The 17,245-nt window shown below is 61.6% G+C and overlaps 1 protein-coding gene across 2 annotated transcripts; it reads right to left on the reverse strand.

Annotated features, from left to right (window-relative positions):
* Positions 1–1,108: 1,108 nt before the first annotated feature.
* Positions 1,109–12,612, reverse strand: SH3BP1 (SH3 domain binding protein 1). Of its 2 annotated transcripts, none has more exons than XM_037513608.2 (18): positions 12,536–12,612; positions 11,366–11,408; positions 11,020–11,124; positions 9,922–9,998; positions 9,519–9,630; positions 9,355–9,431; positions 8,741–8,885; positions 8,290–8,358; positions 8,049–8,139; positions 7,495–7,640; positions 6,716–6,827; positions 6,316–6,397; positions 6,152–6,232; positions 5,274–5,390; positions 4,526–4,623; positions 4,160–4,301; positions 3,273–3,367; positions 1,109–2,140 (listed from the first exon to the last, which is right to left on the reverse strand). In XM_037513608.2, exons 1-18 carry the CDS (start codon positions 12,592–12,594, stop codon positions 1,782–1,784), a joined length of 2,010 nt encoding a protein of 669 aa, XP_037369505.1. In that variant the 5' UTR covers positions 12,595–12,612; the 3' UTR covers positions 1,109–1,781. The 2 variants fall into 2 exon arrangements, with proteins under 2 accessions (XP_037369505.1, XP_037369504.1); XM_037513607.2 differs by having other exon boundaries at positions 3,273–3,370.
* Positions 12,613–17,245: the final 4,633 nt, after the last annotated feature.

A 17,245-nucleotide genomic window follows, 5' to 3' on the forward strand; every position in this document is an offset into this window, starting at 1 on the left:
ATCCCCGGCCGGCCAGGGAGCTACCCACGTGGCGCAGCAGACCTCTCCTGGCTCACCCGCTGCTGCCCTCAGCAGTGGATTTCAGTCAGTTGGCCTGTTCTGCTCCCCACTTTGTCTCTGGTGAATCCTCTCACCCCCCACCGCACCTCTGGCCTGTACCCCAGTTCTTGTATGCATAAATAAATCTTTAAAAAAAAAAAAACAACAAAACTTAGAGCAAGATGTGCCATGTGAGTAGCTCCCTGGCCCGGGATTGAACTCATGCCACAGTGACTGGCAACAGCTTGATTGCACTAACATGTAACCCCTGCGCCACCAGGGAGACCCAAGATGCAAACATCTGAAGTATACAGTTCAATGACTTTTTAAAAATACCAGTGCCTTGGCAGACCCTAAAGATCCTGATTTGTTTTGGGTGGGACCTGACTTTTTTTTAAACTACCTTGGGAGTTTTCTGATAGGCCCAGGGCAGCAGGGACCAGTTGCCCAGGATGAGACAGAGTCAGCCGTTGCCTAGGTCCGGGCTTGGCAATTCTGAGGTTGACTGAAGATCCCCAGGAGCAACTGGAGCTCTGAAGTCCTGGAAAGAGTCACAGCTGTCACCCAGCCTCTGAAGCTCAGATACTTTCTCTTCCCCAAAGCCAGGAGGTCTCAGGAATGTTCTTCCTTTTCCCTGACTTTTTCACCTGGCCAGCTGAAAGACTTCCCTTGTATAATACCTCTTCCAGGAAGCCTTCCTTGACCTCCTCTACACACATATTAGTCTGGGTTGGATGACTTGCCCTAATTGGGCTGACACAGCTCTCATGAGCATGACCCTTGATTCTAAGTGTCAGTTCTCTAAGTGTCTGGTTGTTTCCTGGAGCTCTCTGGCTGTAGGGCTTCCTTGAGGACCTAGCCTGGAGCAGTCTTGGGTAAGGTTTGTGGACAGATCCATCCTTACTCCCCAGAGAGCATTCCCTGCAGCCAAGGCTTACAAGGCTTATCTGTGTGCAGGCTGGTACTTAGGCCTTCACGGGAGTGTCTCAAGCACCTCAGTGAGCCTCCAGAGTGACAGTGGAAGTCGTTACGCCATTTCCCAGATGGGAAACCAATAGCCCAGGATGTGAGGGACAGGCCCAGGTCCATAGCTCAGTGGCTGTGGGAGCTTGGCAGGTCACTTTCTGGCCTTAGTGTTTTCTTCACAGAGAGAGGATCCAATGGAAATCATGCCCAGAAAAGCATATTGTGCAGAAGAGCAAGCCCAAAAAATGTTGGCAGGTATTATTGCAGACAAAGAAGAAGAGAGGAGGAAAAGAGCAGGTAATTTTTCCTCCTTTATGGCAGTGGCGTCTTTATTTTGAGGACAGAAAATAAAACTATCACTTGGGCAGCTATTCCAGTTTTGTCCAAAATAATTTATTTACCAGCCGTACAAAAAATATGTTGGTAAGAGAAAAATAGAAGTCCTGTAGGCGAAGGCAAGCCCCCCTTCCTTCCAGCAGCTCACCTGGAACCTCGCCAGAGAGCCGGGGCGGCGGCGGCAGGGGTGGGGGTGTCTGAAGCCCAGGGTGGAAGAGAAAAAGGTTTGGAAGGGGAGGACTATCCCGAGTCCTCCTTGCCACAGGGGCTGACCCAGCAGACACCGAGGCACTTGGAGGCAAAGGCTGGAGGCCCCCACCCCTTTGTTTGGGATGCGGGTTATGTCTAGGCAGGACAAACCATGTCCTGGGGACATCGAGGGGTGTCAGAGAGGAACTGTCAGCTCAGTCAGTCTCTGAGGCAAGGTTCCTAGGCTGGGGCTAAGGGGGCACAGCTGGGGGAGTGGGGGCCCTGCCCACAGCCTCAGGCCCCCCTCCTTCCTCTGTGGCCACCCCCAGTTCCCCTTCCGCAGGTGCGTTCAGAGACACTGGGCTGGGGGAGGCTGGACCTGGGGAGGCCGGGGAACGGCGGTTCTGGCGCCGTGCAGGCTGGGGGGGCATGGGGGGTAGTGGGGGAGGCACTGTGGGGGCCCGGATGCTGCCAACCAGACGACGAGGCAAAGCCCGGGGGGTCCCGGGGCTGCCAGGGCCAGGGGACAGCAATGGGACTGGAGGGGAAGAGCGGGTCCCGGACACCTGGGGGGGCAGCACGGTGGGCCGGGCTGGCGCTGGGCGCTTGGCTGTGGAGGAAAGAGGGGGAGGTTAGGGATCCATGTTGCTGTGGTAAAGCCACCAAGTTCGCCACCACCCCAGGACCTTTCCTTTGGATCTGCTGTTCCTTCTACTGGGAACACTTTCCCTGGAGGTTCCTCCTCGTTCAGGCCTCTCTTCAAGTCCCTGCACCCTTGAGACACCCCCACACCCCCCCCCCCCGACCCCGCCAAGTGCCCTTTTCCAGTCACTGTCTGGACTCCCAGTTGTATTTTCTTCACAGGACGCGTTGCCCTAGGAACTGATCTTGACACTTTTATCTTGCTGGGTATTGTTCGTCCCTCCCACTAGACGCCAACCAGGTGAGGCCATCTTCCCTGAGGCTGGAGAGTGTAGCGCGGGACGAGTAGGGGTTCAGGACACTTTTGTTGACTAAAGACATGCTTTCTGTATCCCGTGATTCTCAGGTCACCTCCTCTGGGAAGTCCACCAGGATGACCACAGCCAGCTCTCAAATCCCACTTACAGTCCCAGTCTCATGAGGCAGCCCAAGGGTCTTCCCCCCTCCCACCTTCCTCGTTGAGAAAAGGTGGCTAAGAACCCCCTCCTCCGGGAGGAGGAGCCTGTCCTGCAGCTGCTCCATCTACTTCTGCTCTCCACTGTACACCCAGGTGGAAAACTCCAGAGCCTCCGGGACTGGGTGGGGTCTCCCTAGTATCCCACTCACCCTGGCAAACTGCCCACCTGGCCCCTTTGCCTTCTCACCTGCCTGACTTGAGAACAGGTTAGCACACCAAGGGGTTCAGAAGGGGACGCTGGGTTTCCTGCCTCCTTCCATTACCCTCTGAAGACCCTCCCCTGCCTCTTTCCTCTGTGCGCTCCTGGCTCCTGAGGGAACAGTGCATGGCTATGAGCCAGGGGGCGCCATCTCACTCTCCAGATAGCCCCACTGGGCAGGGTGCTGCTCCCTCACGCAGCAGGAAGCCGAAGCAAGGACACTCATGTCACCTGCCTAAGGTCCCAGCTGGGGTGTCAGCAGCACCTGGACACTTAGCCACCTGTTCCTGCCTCCCCCGCTCTCCGTAGACGAGGGCGGGCCTGGTTGGGCCCACTCCCTCCTGCCCACCTCTATCCCCCTTCTCCCTCCCTTGGCCAACTCACTCTTCCGAGCTGAGTCCTCTGCAGGGACAGCTGCTTCCTGGGGGCTCCTGTTGACCTTGGGGGAGGCGGGCCTGGGAGGCACCTCGAACTCTGTCCTGCTGAGGCAAGGAGAGGGTCAGGGTCAGGTTTGGCCAGTTCCCAGGAGACTCCTGGAATTCTGGGGGGCTTCCCAGCCAAGAGGCTGAGCTTGGGACCTCCCAGGACTTGTTCCCCAACTCTCTGTGGCATCTGTCCTCAGGCCAGGCCTCCCCGGGAAGAAGCTTCTGGCTGTATGTCCACTGAGCCCCTGACTGCTGTGTGATGCCCTGCCAGTGTCTGTGGTCCCAGGGCAGCAGTGTGGAGTTCCACCCGAGGGAGGCAGGGTGTCCCCTCTGCCTCAGCATTCATTCTTTGCCCTTAAGGGGCTGCTCTGGTCCCTCGAAGCCAGAGAATGGTGAGAGGCGGGGGGCAGGGGAAAGACAGGCTCATCCTGACTCCCTCTAGGTCTCTGCTCAGCTGACCTGACCCCAGGACCAAAGCAGCTCCCCACTGAGCCCCTCCTGGGCCCTGGCAACCTGAGTTAACTGGAAACACCTGTGACATGCTCCCACACAGACTTCCTGAGTTAAAGGGCCAATGGGAAGGTATTTACAGATTCCAGATTGCTCACTTTCCTAGTTCCCTAAGTCCCGGGGGCCTGGAACCATGCCCAGCACACAGTAGGTGCTTAGTAAGTAGCTGGACAACAAGGGAACACATCCACGGCTGAGAGGAGTATTGCCCCACCGCCAACCGGGAAAGCTGGTACTGGGGTGGTAACCCAGATGCTGCTGGAAGCCCCGAGAGACGGTCCCTCAGGTGGGGCATTGCAGGCAAGGCCAGAGGCCATTCATTCGGTCAGTCCTCACCTTTCCTTGGCAGTTGCTGCGGTGGGGGAAGGGGTGGGGGCCGGCAGCTCAACCTCGGGGAGCTGCTCGGAGGCCTGCCGGTTGCTGACCTCATCCCCGGGGGCAGGTGCTGAGAAGAGGCCTGACACGTTGAAGTTGATGTCTGGGGACAGAAAGGGGCAGGTCTTGAGTCTCAGAGGCCTCCGCACTCCGCCAGGAGGGCCACGTTTCGCCTTCCCTCTCCCACCAAGCCGCACCAGAACCCCACGAAGCAGGCAGGGCTGCCTCCACTTTACAGAGGAGACGCTGAGGCACGGGCGGAGAAGCAACTTCCTCCGGACCTAGGGGAGTGACCACCACAGCCGGGCTGGGTCCCCAGGGCCTCACCTCCAGGGAAGAGCGTGTTTGCGCCCTGGATCAGGGCCTCCACCACGCCCACCACCTGGATGGACGACACCGACGCCGCATTCAGCTGGGCCTGGTCCCTGGGACAAGTGAGGGCGGGTAAGAGTCACGTCTAGCAGAGCCCCGGGCCTGCTCCTGCCCGGCCTGTGCTGGCCGCAGCAACACAGGCATCAGCCACTTCGAGTCGTAGCTGTGGCCGGCCAGTGCATCACTCACACGCCAGGTCCCCCTCCCCTGCCCCTGAGGGGCGCTGCTGGTGGGTCAGGCGGCCCTCCCCTGCCAGTGTCAGACCTGGCAGCCCCCACCGAGTACACGCAGAAGTGCGTGGCATCTGAGTCAGTCCCCGCACAGGCCAGCGGCTACAGATTATAAGACATTTTTCCACCTGTTCTCTGCTTCCCAAAGCAAAACCCTCCAATTTCTCTCCAATTCACAGATGAGGAATTGGAGGTCCAGAGAGTGGCTCTGTAAAGCCCATCTCTGGAAGATGGAGGAGCTGGGCTTGAATCACCTCTGGGCTCTCCATGTCAGGCCGCCCAGTACCCCATAACCCAGGATGTCTATCTCTATAGCCCAGGGGATCGGCGACCCCTTCAGGCTTCTGCTGCTGCAGACAGCCTTGAGAACAGGGGCTGCTCCTCCCCTCCAAGGATGGGGAAACTGAGGCTCAGGGGGAAAATCAGCAGAAGGCAGATGTGGAAGGCACCTTCCTGCAACCCTAGCCCCTCACCCTTCTTTCACAGGGGGCCACAGCAGGTTGGGTCCCAGGACGATAGCGATATTGCTGGGCGTCATCTTGTTCACCTCCTGCTCCTCGGCCAGCCGTGCCAGGAACTTCAGCAGGTACCTGGGGAGGCAGGAGGTGGGCTTGGGCCAGGGGCAGGGCTTTCTGCCTCGAGATGCCCCTGAGACCTGACAGTCCCTGCTCAGGACTTCCAAGGGGCGGCACAGACACCACAAGCTAAATTAGTTGACCACTGACCCCCGCTGTGAGTCAGACGCTGAGCTGAGCTGACACTTGCCCAGCCACCCATATGACAGGGCCTGTCATGCTCCGGGTTTTCCAGCAGAGGGCGCAGGGAAACAGGCAGTGCTCTCCCCAGGCCACACGGCGGCAGAGGTGGGATTTGAAGCCGGATGGTCTGGCTTCCAAGGTTCCAAGGATGTTTAGTTTAAGATCTACTATAAAAAAATATGACCTTGGGCCTCCCTGGTGGCACAAGGGATTAAGTCTCAGCACTATGAATCTATCCCCAGCCACTGCAGCGCGAGTTCGATCCCCAGCCAGGGAGCTGACCCACTTGGCGCAGCAGACCTCTCCTGCCTTGCCTGCTGCTCCCCTCAGCAGTGGATTTCAGTAGATCCACCTGTTCTGCTCCCCACTCTGTCTCTGGTGAATCCTCTTACTCCCCATACCTCTGGCCTACACCCCAGTTCTTCTATGCAAAAATAAATAAATAAATAAATAAATAACAAAATAAAAAAATATGACCAGTACATCAGAGTTGTCTTTTTGGAAATTTTGCTTAGGGCAAAGAGAGGCTGAGCCCAGGGCGCTGAGTCTCAGCTGGGAGCCCTGGAGGCTCGGGAAGTGGGCTTGGGGCTCACCTGAGGTTGTTGAGGTTCTCGGGGGGCAGGCGGCTGCACACCTCTTGGAGGGCCTCCAGCCGGGGTTCCAGCTCCTTGAGACTGGGGAGGGGGAGAGAACTGGTGAGCATGCCCAGGGCACACCTGGTATTCTCCTGCTCCCCAGCACCCACTCTCATCCTCACCTGGCTGCCCTCATCCAATCGTCATAGAGGTCAAAGGTCATCAGAGGCTCTGGCAGCTCCCGCAGATAGGACTTGAGTGCACCTGAAGTGGTGGGGGGGGTCAACGGCAGCCCCTCAGTGGTGATCTTCACCCCGGAACCCAGCTCTGTCCTTACGGAGGGAACCTCAAGCCTTGTCCATGTGAATGTGTCTCAGTCTTTGGGCCACGGGCCATTTAATGACAAAGGCTAGTGATTTGTCCCCAGAAACATGTTCAGACATTTCAGGGGTTTCACTATGAACCCCATGTTAAGAACCCTTATGTCTCTGCAGGTCTTAAACCAAACTTTCACGGGATCACTGAAGGCAGAGAGGGTATGTTGGGGCAGGCCCCCCACCCAGGGCTCCTGGGGGCAGGCACCTGCCACGGCGTGGGGGTCGGAGCAGAACTCCTGCAGGCCGCGGGGGTCTAAGGCCATGGTCTGCTTCAGGCGCTTCAGCACGGAGGCCCCGGCGGCCAGACGGAAGAGGCCCTGTGGTGTGAGAGGAAGCACGTGGGAGGGGCGGGCTGGGCAGGACGCTGGCCCTGAATCACTTGTGGTCTGGGGTCAGTGGCTGCCCTTGCTGGGCCTCAGTGTCCCCAAGGCTGGAGGGCAGAGTGGACACCACAGAGTCGTGGATGCTCTCAATGTCCAGGTCTAGAATTCAGAGCTGGGCGGGAAGTCTGGGAGGAGGCAGGAAAGGCCGTGGGGAGACAGGTGTCTGGTCAGGAGTGGGAGAGAGGAAGGGAGGCAGGATTGGGGAGGAGCCCGTCTGTCCGAGTATGTTCCGCCTTCTAGGGGCCCACCCTCGGGAAAGGAGCTCACCTAAGGGGAACTCTCGGGCCCAAGGACGACCAGGGCAGTGCTGGCTGCACGTGCTCGTGGGGGCCCCCAGTTTCCTGTGCTGCGGGGCATGTTTCCCTCCAGGCCTCTGCCTCCCCCTTATAAAGTGCAGCCAGTGAGGGCTCCCTCCAAGGGTTATTGGGATAGTTAAGCGGAGCCCGGATGTCCAGAGGAGCATCATTAAGAGGGAGGTGGTGTCAATTCAGCACTAGGCCAGGCCTGCCCCTGGGAACGGGGCTTTAACCGGGGGTGTCAGGGCACCAGCTCTTGGGAGAGGGGGCCCATACTCCTTCCCACCTGCCCCAGGGGGTCCTACCTCTTCCTTCATGCCCTCAGAAAGCAGCATGGTGACGCAGGCCTCGATGGGCAGGGCGATGTCCCGGCCCAGCTCTTGCAGATGCGTTCCCAGCGACACCCCATACACCCTGGAGGAGGGGGTGGCCGTCATCGAGGGGCAGGGGTCTGCAGGGACGAGACAGATCAGAGGCCCAGGGTCCCCCCATCCCTGGGCAGCCAGGCCAGGGCAGACAGGGGGCAACCCCCTGGACAGAGACGTCCTCCAGGGATACTTTGGTCAACAGTGCCACCTCCCTCACCTCCTATCCTGAAATCATGCACCTACCTCTGCCCACCTCACCACCACCACCCCAGCCCAGGCCAGCCTCCCCTCGCTCCTGTCAGGCCTCTGGGCTCCAGTCCTGCCATCTGCATCCCACCCTCCACGTGGAGACCGGAGCCATCTTCCCAGCACAGGCTAACTGAGCTCGCCCTGCTCAGAACTCATCTGTAGCTCCCCAGGGTCTGTCAGGATGGAGTGTGAGCTTAGCAGGCCTTGCGGGGTGTGGGCTCGGGCCCCCCCAGTGTCCCCACCTGCTTGGCTGTGGTTGTCCCTCAGTTCAGCCAGAGCCGTGTCCAGTGAGCTCAGAGACTTGCGATGGAAATCAGCCTGAATCTCCATGAACTGTGGGGACGAGGGGGCCCCCCAGGAGGTGAGGGAAGCTCAGTCTCCCCAGGGTCCACAAGCGCAGACCCCTCCCTCCCACCATCTCCCATGGGGTCTCAGTGGCCCCTGGCTTTGGCGTCCCCCGCCCAGAGTTCTGAGTGGACTCACGTGGATGAAGTAGTTGGCATATGTGTCTTCCTTGGTGGCAAAGTGATACAGATCGGCCAGGTACTCGTCCTTGGGGACAGAGAGGGAAGCGGAGGCTTGGAGGGGCTGGTGACTTGCCCAAACTGTCTGGAAGGTTCCAGTCAGCAATTCTGCCTCTGCCAAGGCTTGCGTTTGGGCCCAGCCCACAGGAACCCCCGATCTCCTGAGGGGCTCTGACAGCTGCTAGTCCTCATTTCTGTGTCCTAAGGGGAACAGACGCAGGCCCCGCCCCGGGGTTAAGTGTGGTGAAGACAGAAAGGCTCATGGCAATGGCTCAGCACACAGACCTCGAGCCTCCCTGAACTCAAATCCCGGTTCTGTGCTTCCTTGCTATGTGGTCTCGGGCGTCACCTCCCCGCGCTTCAGTGAAATGAGGGCACCCAGCACCCCCAAATATCTGGGTGCCCCTCACCTTGCACTGCTCCACCTTTCTCTTCAGCTCCTCCTCCTCCTCCTTCAGTGTCTCCATCTTGTTGGCCATGGTGGTGTGGCTGTGACTGCCGGGGCCACCTCCCAGGCCCTGACCGCCGGCTGAGTTCTTAGCTGCCTGAGCGAGCCTGGGGACAGTTCCAAAGTGAGGAGGTCACTAGCCCGGTGGCCAAGTGTCCCCTCCCTGTGCCTGACCACACAGGATTCCAGGATTTCTAGATGCAAATTCCACAGTTCAAGCAGCCCTGGGGCCTGGGCCTGGCTCAGCCCACCTGTGCTCTGTGGTGCCCCCTGGTGGTGGGCTCGGTGCTCACAGCATGAAGGGTGGGCTCGCTCTCCTGCCACCTAGGGGTCTTGAGGGATTATTTGTGGCTCTCCCTGACTTTGGGGTTGCCTCTGCCGGGCACAAGCATGTGCACATGTGCACAGAAACACCCTTACCACGTATTTTCCTAAGGACCAGGCACGTGTACAAGTGCACACACGGCACCTGGGCGCCCTGTGGGTCCTCCTGGGGTGGGGAGGGTGTTGAAGCTCTGTGGCCATCTCTGTGGGCTGACCTAGGCACTGACCCCACCCAAAGCCTCGGGCTCCCACCTGCTCTTGAGGGTGTTCCAGTCGGACACCAGCTTCTGCAGGCTTTTCTTGCGCTTGAGGATGGCTGGCAGCTCCTCCTGGGGGCAGGCATGGGGAGGGGTTCAGCAGGCTGGGGGAGGCGGGAGCTCGAGGCTGGGGAAGCTGGGGGCTGGGGTTTGGGTTACCTCACTCAGTCTGCTGAGTGGCTGCAGGACATCCCTCTCCAGGGTCATCTCAAACTCGGCCAGGATGCGGGCCAGTTGGTTTTCGATGGCACAGCTCATCTCCAAGGCCTTCCTGTGGACACAGCTCTCGGGGTGAGCCCAGGCTCCAGAGCCCCTCACTCCCATTGGGAAACACTGGTGGGGGCTCCTCCTCCCATCACCTCCTGGCCCTTCTGTCTCTGTATCTTCACTGAGCTGAACGCCCAGGTTGGGCTGCCCTCACTGACCTGGACACTGTCCAGGGCCCAGATATTGTGCCCAGCCTGGTCATCCTTCCACTGTGGATGCCCTTCCTGCTCTGGAGCCCCTCCCAACCCAGATCCCTCCCTGGCATCTCCAGGTGAGGGGGGTCTGTTGTGCTCACCCCAGGCTGGAATCTGGGTCCAGCTCCTTGAAGCTCTCGGCCATGGTGGTGGACAGAGCCATGAGGGGAAGCTTCTTCTGCAGGGAGGGGTGGGGCAGCGGTGGGTGAAGAGCTCCCCTGGGGCCTCGCTCCACCTGGCAGTCCCTGGGGGAGAGCCTCATGGAGGCACAGGTGTGGACAGGGAAGGAGGGAACCCAGGAGGGCCAGTCGCAGGTGAGAGAGCAAGCAGGCTTAGGACAAGGTGTGGTGGGAGTAACGCGTCCCTGTGACCACGTACAGAGCCCCTGCTCATGCGGGGCTTTCCTCCTCCCAGAAGCCAAGCCCAATCAAGACCAGAAGCTGTGACGCCAGACCGCGGTCACGTGGCTGGAGGGCGAGTGGAAGCGGAGTCCTGGCAGAGGGTCTCTATCCCTGCCCCAGGGCCTCTGCCCATCTAGGCTCTGCTGAGCTCAAGCCCTTCATAGGCGCCCCCTGCCCCCATTCTCCCCAGCGCTCTGGCCACACTGAACTGTTGATCGACTGCAAAACATTCTCCCCTCCCCATTACCACCAAGAGTTATGGTGGGAGACGGAGGTTCAAATTTCAGATTTATCTCTACTGGTATGGCGCTGAGCCTCCATTTCTGTCAGCAGCAAGCCCGCCTTGCCTAGGGTTGCCAGCACTCAGCGAGGCAATGCACTGCTGTTCTTAGCCACAGACTACCATTCACCAGCCCTTAATGCTAGTTGTGGGTTAACACCACCACCGAGCAGCACTCACAATCCAGCTTAAATGCCACTTCCTTCAGGAAGCCCTCAAGGACTGACCCAGTTCAGAGTGGCAGCTCAGTGCTGGGCGCTGATTGGACAGAGCGGTCCAGATGCTGTCAGAGGTCAGGCCTTGGCTCAGGGGATTAGTGCAGAGTGGGACAGGGTCAGGAAGGGGATGGGGAAGAGAGAGGGTCTCAGGAGTGGGGTGCCTGAGGGCCTTGGAAGAGTGTTTTCCATTCCCTTGTGTCAGAGGCTCAGACTGGCAGGGAAACCCCAGCCCCGACGTCATTCTGCCACCACACACGGAGGTGTCCTGCCCGGCCCCTCCCCACTGGGGACCCTACTCACCACCCGCTTGTCCAGGTCTGCCCCACTCTGGCCCTGCAGACAGGCCTGCAGTCGTTTGTGGACATTGTGGGCAGCTCGCTTGGCGGGCTCCAGCCGCTGCTCCACCTGGGAGGGGGACACGAGGGCTCTGGATCACGGGGGGGCCTCGTCCCAACCCCCTCCCCATCCCGCTGCCCTGTTTCCTCTGGAGCAGGAACCACCTTTGTCTTCCCTCCTCTTGGGGACCCAAGGCCTGACAACTTGGGGAATGACTCAACTCTGGCCCCCAAGTAGAGTCCCCGCCCGGGCCCCAGCTGACAGCCTGCATGGGCCTGCCTCGCCACCCGCTGCTGGCCCAGGCACGTACCTGCTGCAGGTCCTCACCCAGGAACTCAGCAGTCTCGGGGGTGCTGCGGGGGAGGGGGGAGGTGGGAAGCTTCACTCTGGGTCCAGGGTAGGAAAGCCCCCGTTTCCCCCTGGTCCCCCAACAGGGTACCTGGACCCCAGCTGCTTCCAGTGCCCCTCCCTGCGGACCTGCCCTGGGTGGCCCGCCTGCCTCATCCCTGTCGGGGCACATTCCATGGGGTGGGAAGAGGATACAAGGCTTTTCCTCCTCCACCCAGGGCTGTGTCCTGAGAGAGGGCGGATGAAACCAGAGCGGGGCTGGGGGAGCCACTCCAGCGCCCACCCGCTCTTTTGCGGGCCCCAAGGAGAGGAGGCTTGGGCTGGTTCCAAGAACGGGAAGTGTGTGAGCTCAGGCTCGGGGGCTGTCAGTCACCCAGGACTGGGGACTGGAGGTGTGGGCAGGCCCTGGGGCCCTTCACGGGACACCGAGGCCCAGAGCCAGGTGGACTGCCAAGCCCAGGCTCTTGCAGGCATCGGTGCCGGTGTGAGAAGCCCAGAACCAGGTCTCGGGACAGAGTCCCCTCCCCTGGGCCCGGAGAATGGGAAGCTCCCCAGGCCGGGAAGAGGAGAGTAAACAGGCCCTCTGAGCTCCCAGGCGTCCAGCCTCCACGGCACCAGCTTAGGCGCTGGGGGTGGGACCGGGAGACCTGGGGAGGCGGCCACCTGAGTCTGGAAAAAGCAGAAGCAAGACAGAGAAGCAGGAGGCCTCTGGTGGCTGCGGGTGGGGGTGGGCAGCAGAGGCCCCTCCTCCCAGGCTCCAGAACCCTCTCCCCTCCCTCCCCTCAAAGTCTAGCGCCCTGGCCGCCCTCCCCCTCCCTGACAGGCAACTAGGGATGGTCAACCGTCTGCTGTCCGGAGGGGCAAGGGGGGCAAGAGAGGGCTGTCCACTCAGAAGCTCACAGAAGACCCACGGCGCGTTTCCTCCCAGCAGCCCCCTCCAAGCCGGGTAGGGGTGCCCCGTCCCCCAAAGCCCAGCTCTGCCCCTCCTGCGCGGGCTGGGGGCAGGGCTGGCATTCAGCCGAAGGCGAGCGAGGTCGGCAAGAGGGTCGTGTCCAGCTGCCCCCGGCCCCGCCACTCCCCCGCCTGCCCCCGGGGCCGCCGGCGCGCGGGGGCTGGAGCGGGGGACACTCACCGTCCCAAGCTGCCCGTCTGGGCCAGCTGCCGCATGCGGTGCAGCTGCCGCTTCATCATCTTGGGGGCGGGCTGGGGGCTGCAGGTCACCGTGGGGGGCGAGGGCCCGGCAGCCCCCGGCCCGGCCTGCCTGTGCCCGCGGCGCGGCTCGGCCCGGATGGGTGGGCGGCGCGCTCGGCTTCCTGGGCCCCGCGCTCGCGCCCGCCCCGCCCCGCCCCGCCCCGCCCCGCCGCCCGCGCGGCTCCGCCCCGGGCCCAGGTCGCGCCTCTCCAAGTTGGCTCGCTCGCGCCCCGCGGTCTCCCCGGCCCCCCGCGCGCCCCGGGCCGCTCCCCGCCTGTGCCGCGCCGCCGGGGCCGGGCCGTCCCCAGGTTGCGCGCGGCCCCGCCCCGGCCGCCCCGCCCCGCCCCGCCCCGCCCCGGTGGCGGGAAGCAGGTAAGCCGCTCGCGCCGCGCGGGCCCCGGGGCGCCGCCCCACCCCCCTGCCGGCCCCGGGGTATAAATAACCTTTGCGCGGCTCTGAGGGGGAGAGAGGCTCCGTGCTCAGAGGCAGAGGTCAGGGCCAGGCCTCCCCGCCCACCTGGGCCAAAGGATGTGGTCCCCGCCGCCGCCCCAAAGGGCCTCCTGAGCACCTGGAGCCGAAGGTCCCGCTGCTGCACTGCCGGACGGTGGGCCGGGGCCGGGCTTGCTGGGGCCGCCCCTGGAACCCTGGACTCACTGCCCACCGGCTGTCCTGGCCCTGCCTGCGCTTCGGGCACCCCTGCTCCCTTCACCCTTTTAAGGGGGGCGCTGCCACCTTCAGCCACAGCCTGTCCTCCCAGCGCCTCGCTTTATCCCAGCCCCCCAGCATCCCCACCGAGTGTCAGCCCTTGTCCCCGCAGACCTCCTCAGGCGCTGCCCCGCCCTCTGGTAAGGCAGTGATGTGGGTGCCGCTCTGACCCCCCAAGCTCACGGGTGGTTCTCTCCCTGTTTCCCATGCAGTAAGTGCTCCGTTACTACTGGGCTAACACAACACTAGAGCCTTTGGGAATAGTAGGGCCCCTTACTCTCACCCCTGCGCCCTTCACTATACTTTGCTCTGCTGGAGTTTCCCTGGGGCTGAGCATGACTTGAGCACGTGCTGCATGTGGGCAGCCGCAAGGGCAGTCTCAGCCTCAGACAGCTCCGTGTTGCCTGGTGCCCAGCACGGGGCCTGGTGCCCAGTGGGCCCTCCTGGACGCTGATTGCCCCTCTGTTTCCCAAAGGGACAGCCAGGCAGGTGGGTAGGGATGGGCTGAGAAGGGAACCCCCCAACTGCTGCTGCTGAGCCGGAGCCTCCCAGCTGATGCCCACGTGAGTGTGGAAGCCTGGCAGGAAGTGGAGATGGGGCTGCAGGAATAAAGGCCCAGAGCAGCAGGAGTCCATCCCGGACAAGGCTCCCTTGCCCACCTCCCTTCTCCCAGCTGGAAAGTCCTGGCAGGAAATGCTAGGAACCGTGGGCTTGAGGAACGTCTTGGTGAAGAGACAGGAGGGTCCCGCGTGGCCCTGACTTCTTAGAAGGTGGGGCTGCGGTTTGTAATGTCTGGGTTCTAGTCCTGGCCTCTCTACCTTCCTCACTGGGCACGTCCCACAGTTTCGTGGTGGTCTCATTTATTTCTCTGGGGCCAGAGCTTTGCTGGGCAGGGGAGGGTGGGGAGGGGGCTGCCCCAGACCCTCGACCCCCACCAGGACCTCAGGGCCCCCAGGATCATGAAGAGACGGCTGCATTGCATGTGCATAGGACACAGTCCACCGTGTGCCGGGTCAGCTCAGACTCCCAAGCCAGCCTCTTGACATCAGGTGCCACCCTCTGCCACCTGGGAAATTCCAGGCTATATGGTGTCCCCGCCCCATTCCAGTCCCTCCTCCACACTGGGCCTGAACACACTGGGCCCAGGCTTGTCCATTTCCTCGGCTGTTGTGAAGGTCCCTGAGGGCAAAGCCTGCCTTCTTCCTCGGTCCCTCTTAGGCTTGTCCAAGCCTGAGCTCCAGCTCTGGCCTGGGGAGGGGTCAGTCCACGTGGCTGGAGCAGCAGCTGCTGGAGAACCAGTCCGAGCCACACCATCAGGTCACCCCAGCGCTGGGCCTCCCACCCAGGCTCCAGGCTCTCCTCCAGCCAGACCCAGCGCCTCTGCAGGAAAGGCACCGGGGCTCTCTGTCCAGCCCGGCCTGGGTGGGGCTGCTGCGCCTCTTGGCCGAGAGGAGGGTCTGTTATAAGATCCATTTCAGCTCAGGCACGCTTGCACGTTAAATCATAAAAGGCTGAAAGCCTCCAAGGTTGGATCACAGGCTGTTCCTTCGAAGGATGTTGTAATCAGAGACTTCTGGACTCAGAAGTTTCTACCAGCGGATGTGGAGATGATAGTTTTAGAACTGAGGCGAAGAAGGAGGGGCTCGGAGGTCACCAGCCAACCCCTCCCCGCGCCCTTCAATTGCCAGACCCGGTCACACTGCACCTCGAGGGCCTGTGGACTCGGCTGCGTCTCCTGCAAGGGCCGGGGGTGGGTTTGGCTACTGCGGACTCCTGGGGGCCTGGGCAGCGTGTCGTCGTCACAGGAGCTGGACAAGCAAGGTGGCTTGAGTGGCAAGTGAAGACCTGCCATCAACGGGCACTCATGTCCAAGCCCAAGACGGCGAGAGAGAGCCGACGGGCGCGTGGCCTTCAGCCGCTCCCTGGCGGGTGCCCTGGGCAAGATAGGTCACCTCTCTGAGCCTCAGTATCCTTGGCAAAATGGGAAGGATAACGGTAATAAAATGGGAACAGCAGCATCTGTGTGAGCAGCTGTGGCGAGGATTCCGTGAGTTCGTGTGTGAAACACGGAGGCCGGTCCCGTGTCTTCCGATCCTCCTGGCAAGTCAGGAGTGGAAAGGCCTTCTCCCCGCATCCCTGCCTCCGCTGCCCCGGCCATGCCCTGCCTCTTCGGGACGATGGCACTCACTGTCGTTTCCTCCAGCGAGGCTGGTGTCATCCTCCCCATTTCGTGGGTGAGACCAAGGCCCCTGGCTAGGCCGCAGAGATCCAGTGAGGAGGCAGAGCTGCCAGCGGGCGCCCTGCTGGGCCAGAGGGCCCTGCCCCACCTCATGCCCTGTGGTTGCTTCGGTAGATTGTGAAAACCTGAGTCTGGGAAGTGTTTGCTGGCGAAGCCGAGCAGGATGTGGGCAGGGAGGCCAGCGGCTGGACGCCGAGGCGGTAGGAGCCAGGGTCAGCAGCGGGGCTGCAGGACTGAGCAAGAACATCCCATTTTAGACGCCTTGACCGGCTACTTGTTTGGGGCCCAAAGAGGTGCTGCCCTGAGTGCAGGCTCCCACCCGGAGCGCTGGGGGTCTGCTATGATTTCTGGGGCTCTTAAAACTCTCTTGCATCATCAAGCCAAAAGGAAGTCCCAGGAAACCCAGGGCGGGGCTGAAGCACCAGGGCTTCCCACATCTCTGATGGGCAGAGACCTTAACCCGCAGGGTTGAAGGTGGGGGAAGGGGACTAGCTTCTACCTCCCCACCCCACCCCGTCTCCTCAGGGCAGTTAAGCCTGCTGCAGGGGCCGTGCAGCTGGCCCAACACCTTGCAGGCCTCAGGCCAGCTCCCCTTTGCCCGGTCATGTGGCCAGTAGAGGCCGAGGTCTGAGGGAGGGCAGATGAGCTGTGTAGTGGTTGCTTGACCAGAAAGCATCAGCTGCTGCCTCTGGCCACATGCAGAGAAGTGTAGCTTCACGGTCTGGGAGGCCCCCTGTTGCTGAGGTGGTGTGGGGGGTCACCTTTCAAGAACCAGAACACTCCTTTCCCAAGTGCCTAGGCCCAGCCCCAGGGCTCCAGCGCAGTGTTCCCAGCCTCTGTCTGGAACAGTATCTGGGGAACACGCCCCTCGGAGTAGGGGCCCTCCTCTGGTTGGACCTGCCCACCCGCCCCCCTCCTCTGTTTCTCAGTCTGTCATGTGGAGTTCCTGGCTCATGTCAAACTGTGAGTTGAGGACAGGGCTGTGCCAGGCACAGGGACTGCTCAAGGGGCACCTGCAGGACGGACAGACAGATGGGCAGACTGGGAACAAGGGAAGATGGGCGGTACAAGAGCGAAGGACTTCTTGTCCCTGTGATGCCCTGGGTCACTCCAAGTGGCCGGCCCTGCAGCCCACGCCTGTCTGCAGCCCCCCCAGGGCCAGTCACGACCGTGCTCCAGAGCCCTCGGGGATGGGGCTGCGAGGAACAGGGTTTTAACTCAGAAGACCCTTCACTAGACCGTCCTGCCCGGCAGCAGGGAGAGGCAGGGACAAGGCGGGTGCTGGGTGTCTGGAAGCCAAGCTGCAGGATGCAGGAGGGCCTGCGGGGGTCGTGGGGACCTGATGGGAGGTCCAGTAGGGGAGGAGCTAGAAATGCTGGCGCTGGGCTCTCATCTCAGGCAGTGTGCCAAGCCCCACTCCCAGGAGTAGCTCTCAGCCCGCACTCCCAGGGTCGGCTGGCACAGAGCAATAGCCCGCGTTTGCTGACTGAAAACAGCACAGGGGCTGGGGAGCTGAGAGAGCTGGGCTCCGGGAGAGCCGGTGGGCTGGGCTATTTTCCAGCGTGTCCCAATACTATCCGTTAGAAGGGGGTTCAGCAGCCAAGCTCAGACTGGGAACCACTGGGTCAGACAAAGTGAAATCAGCTTCTCAGATGCAAGATTTGCCAGGGTCCTCCAGAAGCTTGTCTGCAGGGGGGAAACGGCACC

This window comes from Talpa occidentalis, unplaced genomic scaffold (assembly GCF_014898055.3).
Source record: "Talpa occidentalis isolate TD23 unplaced genomic scaffold, MPIMG_talOcc4v2.1 talOcc4.16, whole genome shotgun sequence".
NCBI lineage: Eukaryota > Metazoa > Chordata > Mammalia > Eulipotyphla > Talpidae > Talpa > Talpa occidentalis.

Coding starts and splice junctions, on each gene's coding strand:
- SH3BP1 (XM_037513607.2), bottom strand. CDS start 12,594: ATGATGAAGCGGCAGCTGCACCGCATGCGGCAGCTGGCCCAGACGGGC. Junction 6,233..6,315: donor GATTGGATGAGGGCAGCCAG/GTGAGGATGAGA, acceptor CCCCCTCCCCAG/TCTCAAGGAGCTGGAACCCC. Junction 4,302..4,525: donor AAACACGCTCTTCCCTGGAG/GTGAGGCCCTGG, acceptor TTCTGTCCCCAG/ACATCAACTTCAACGTGTCA.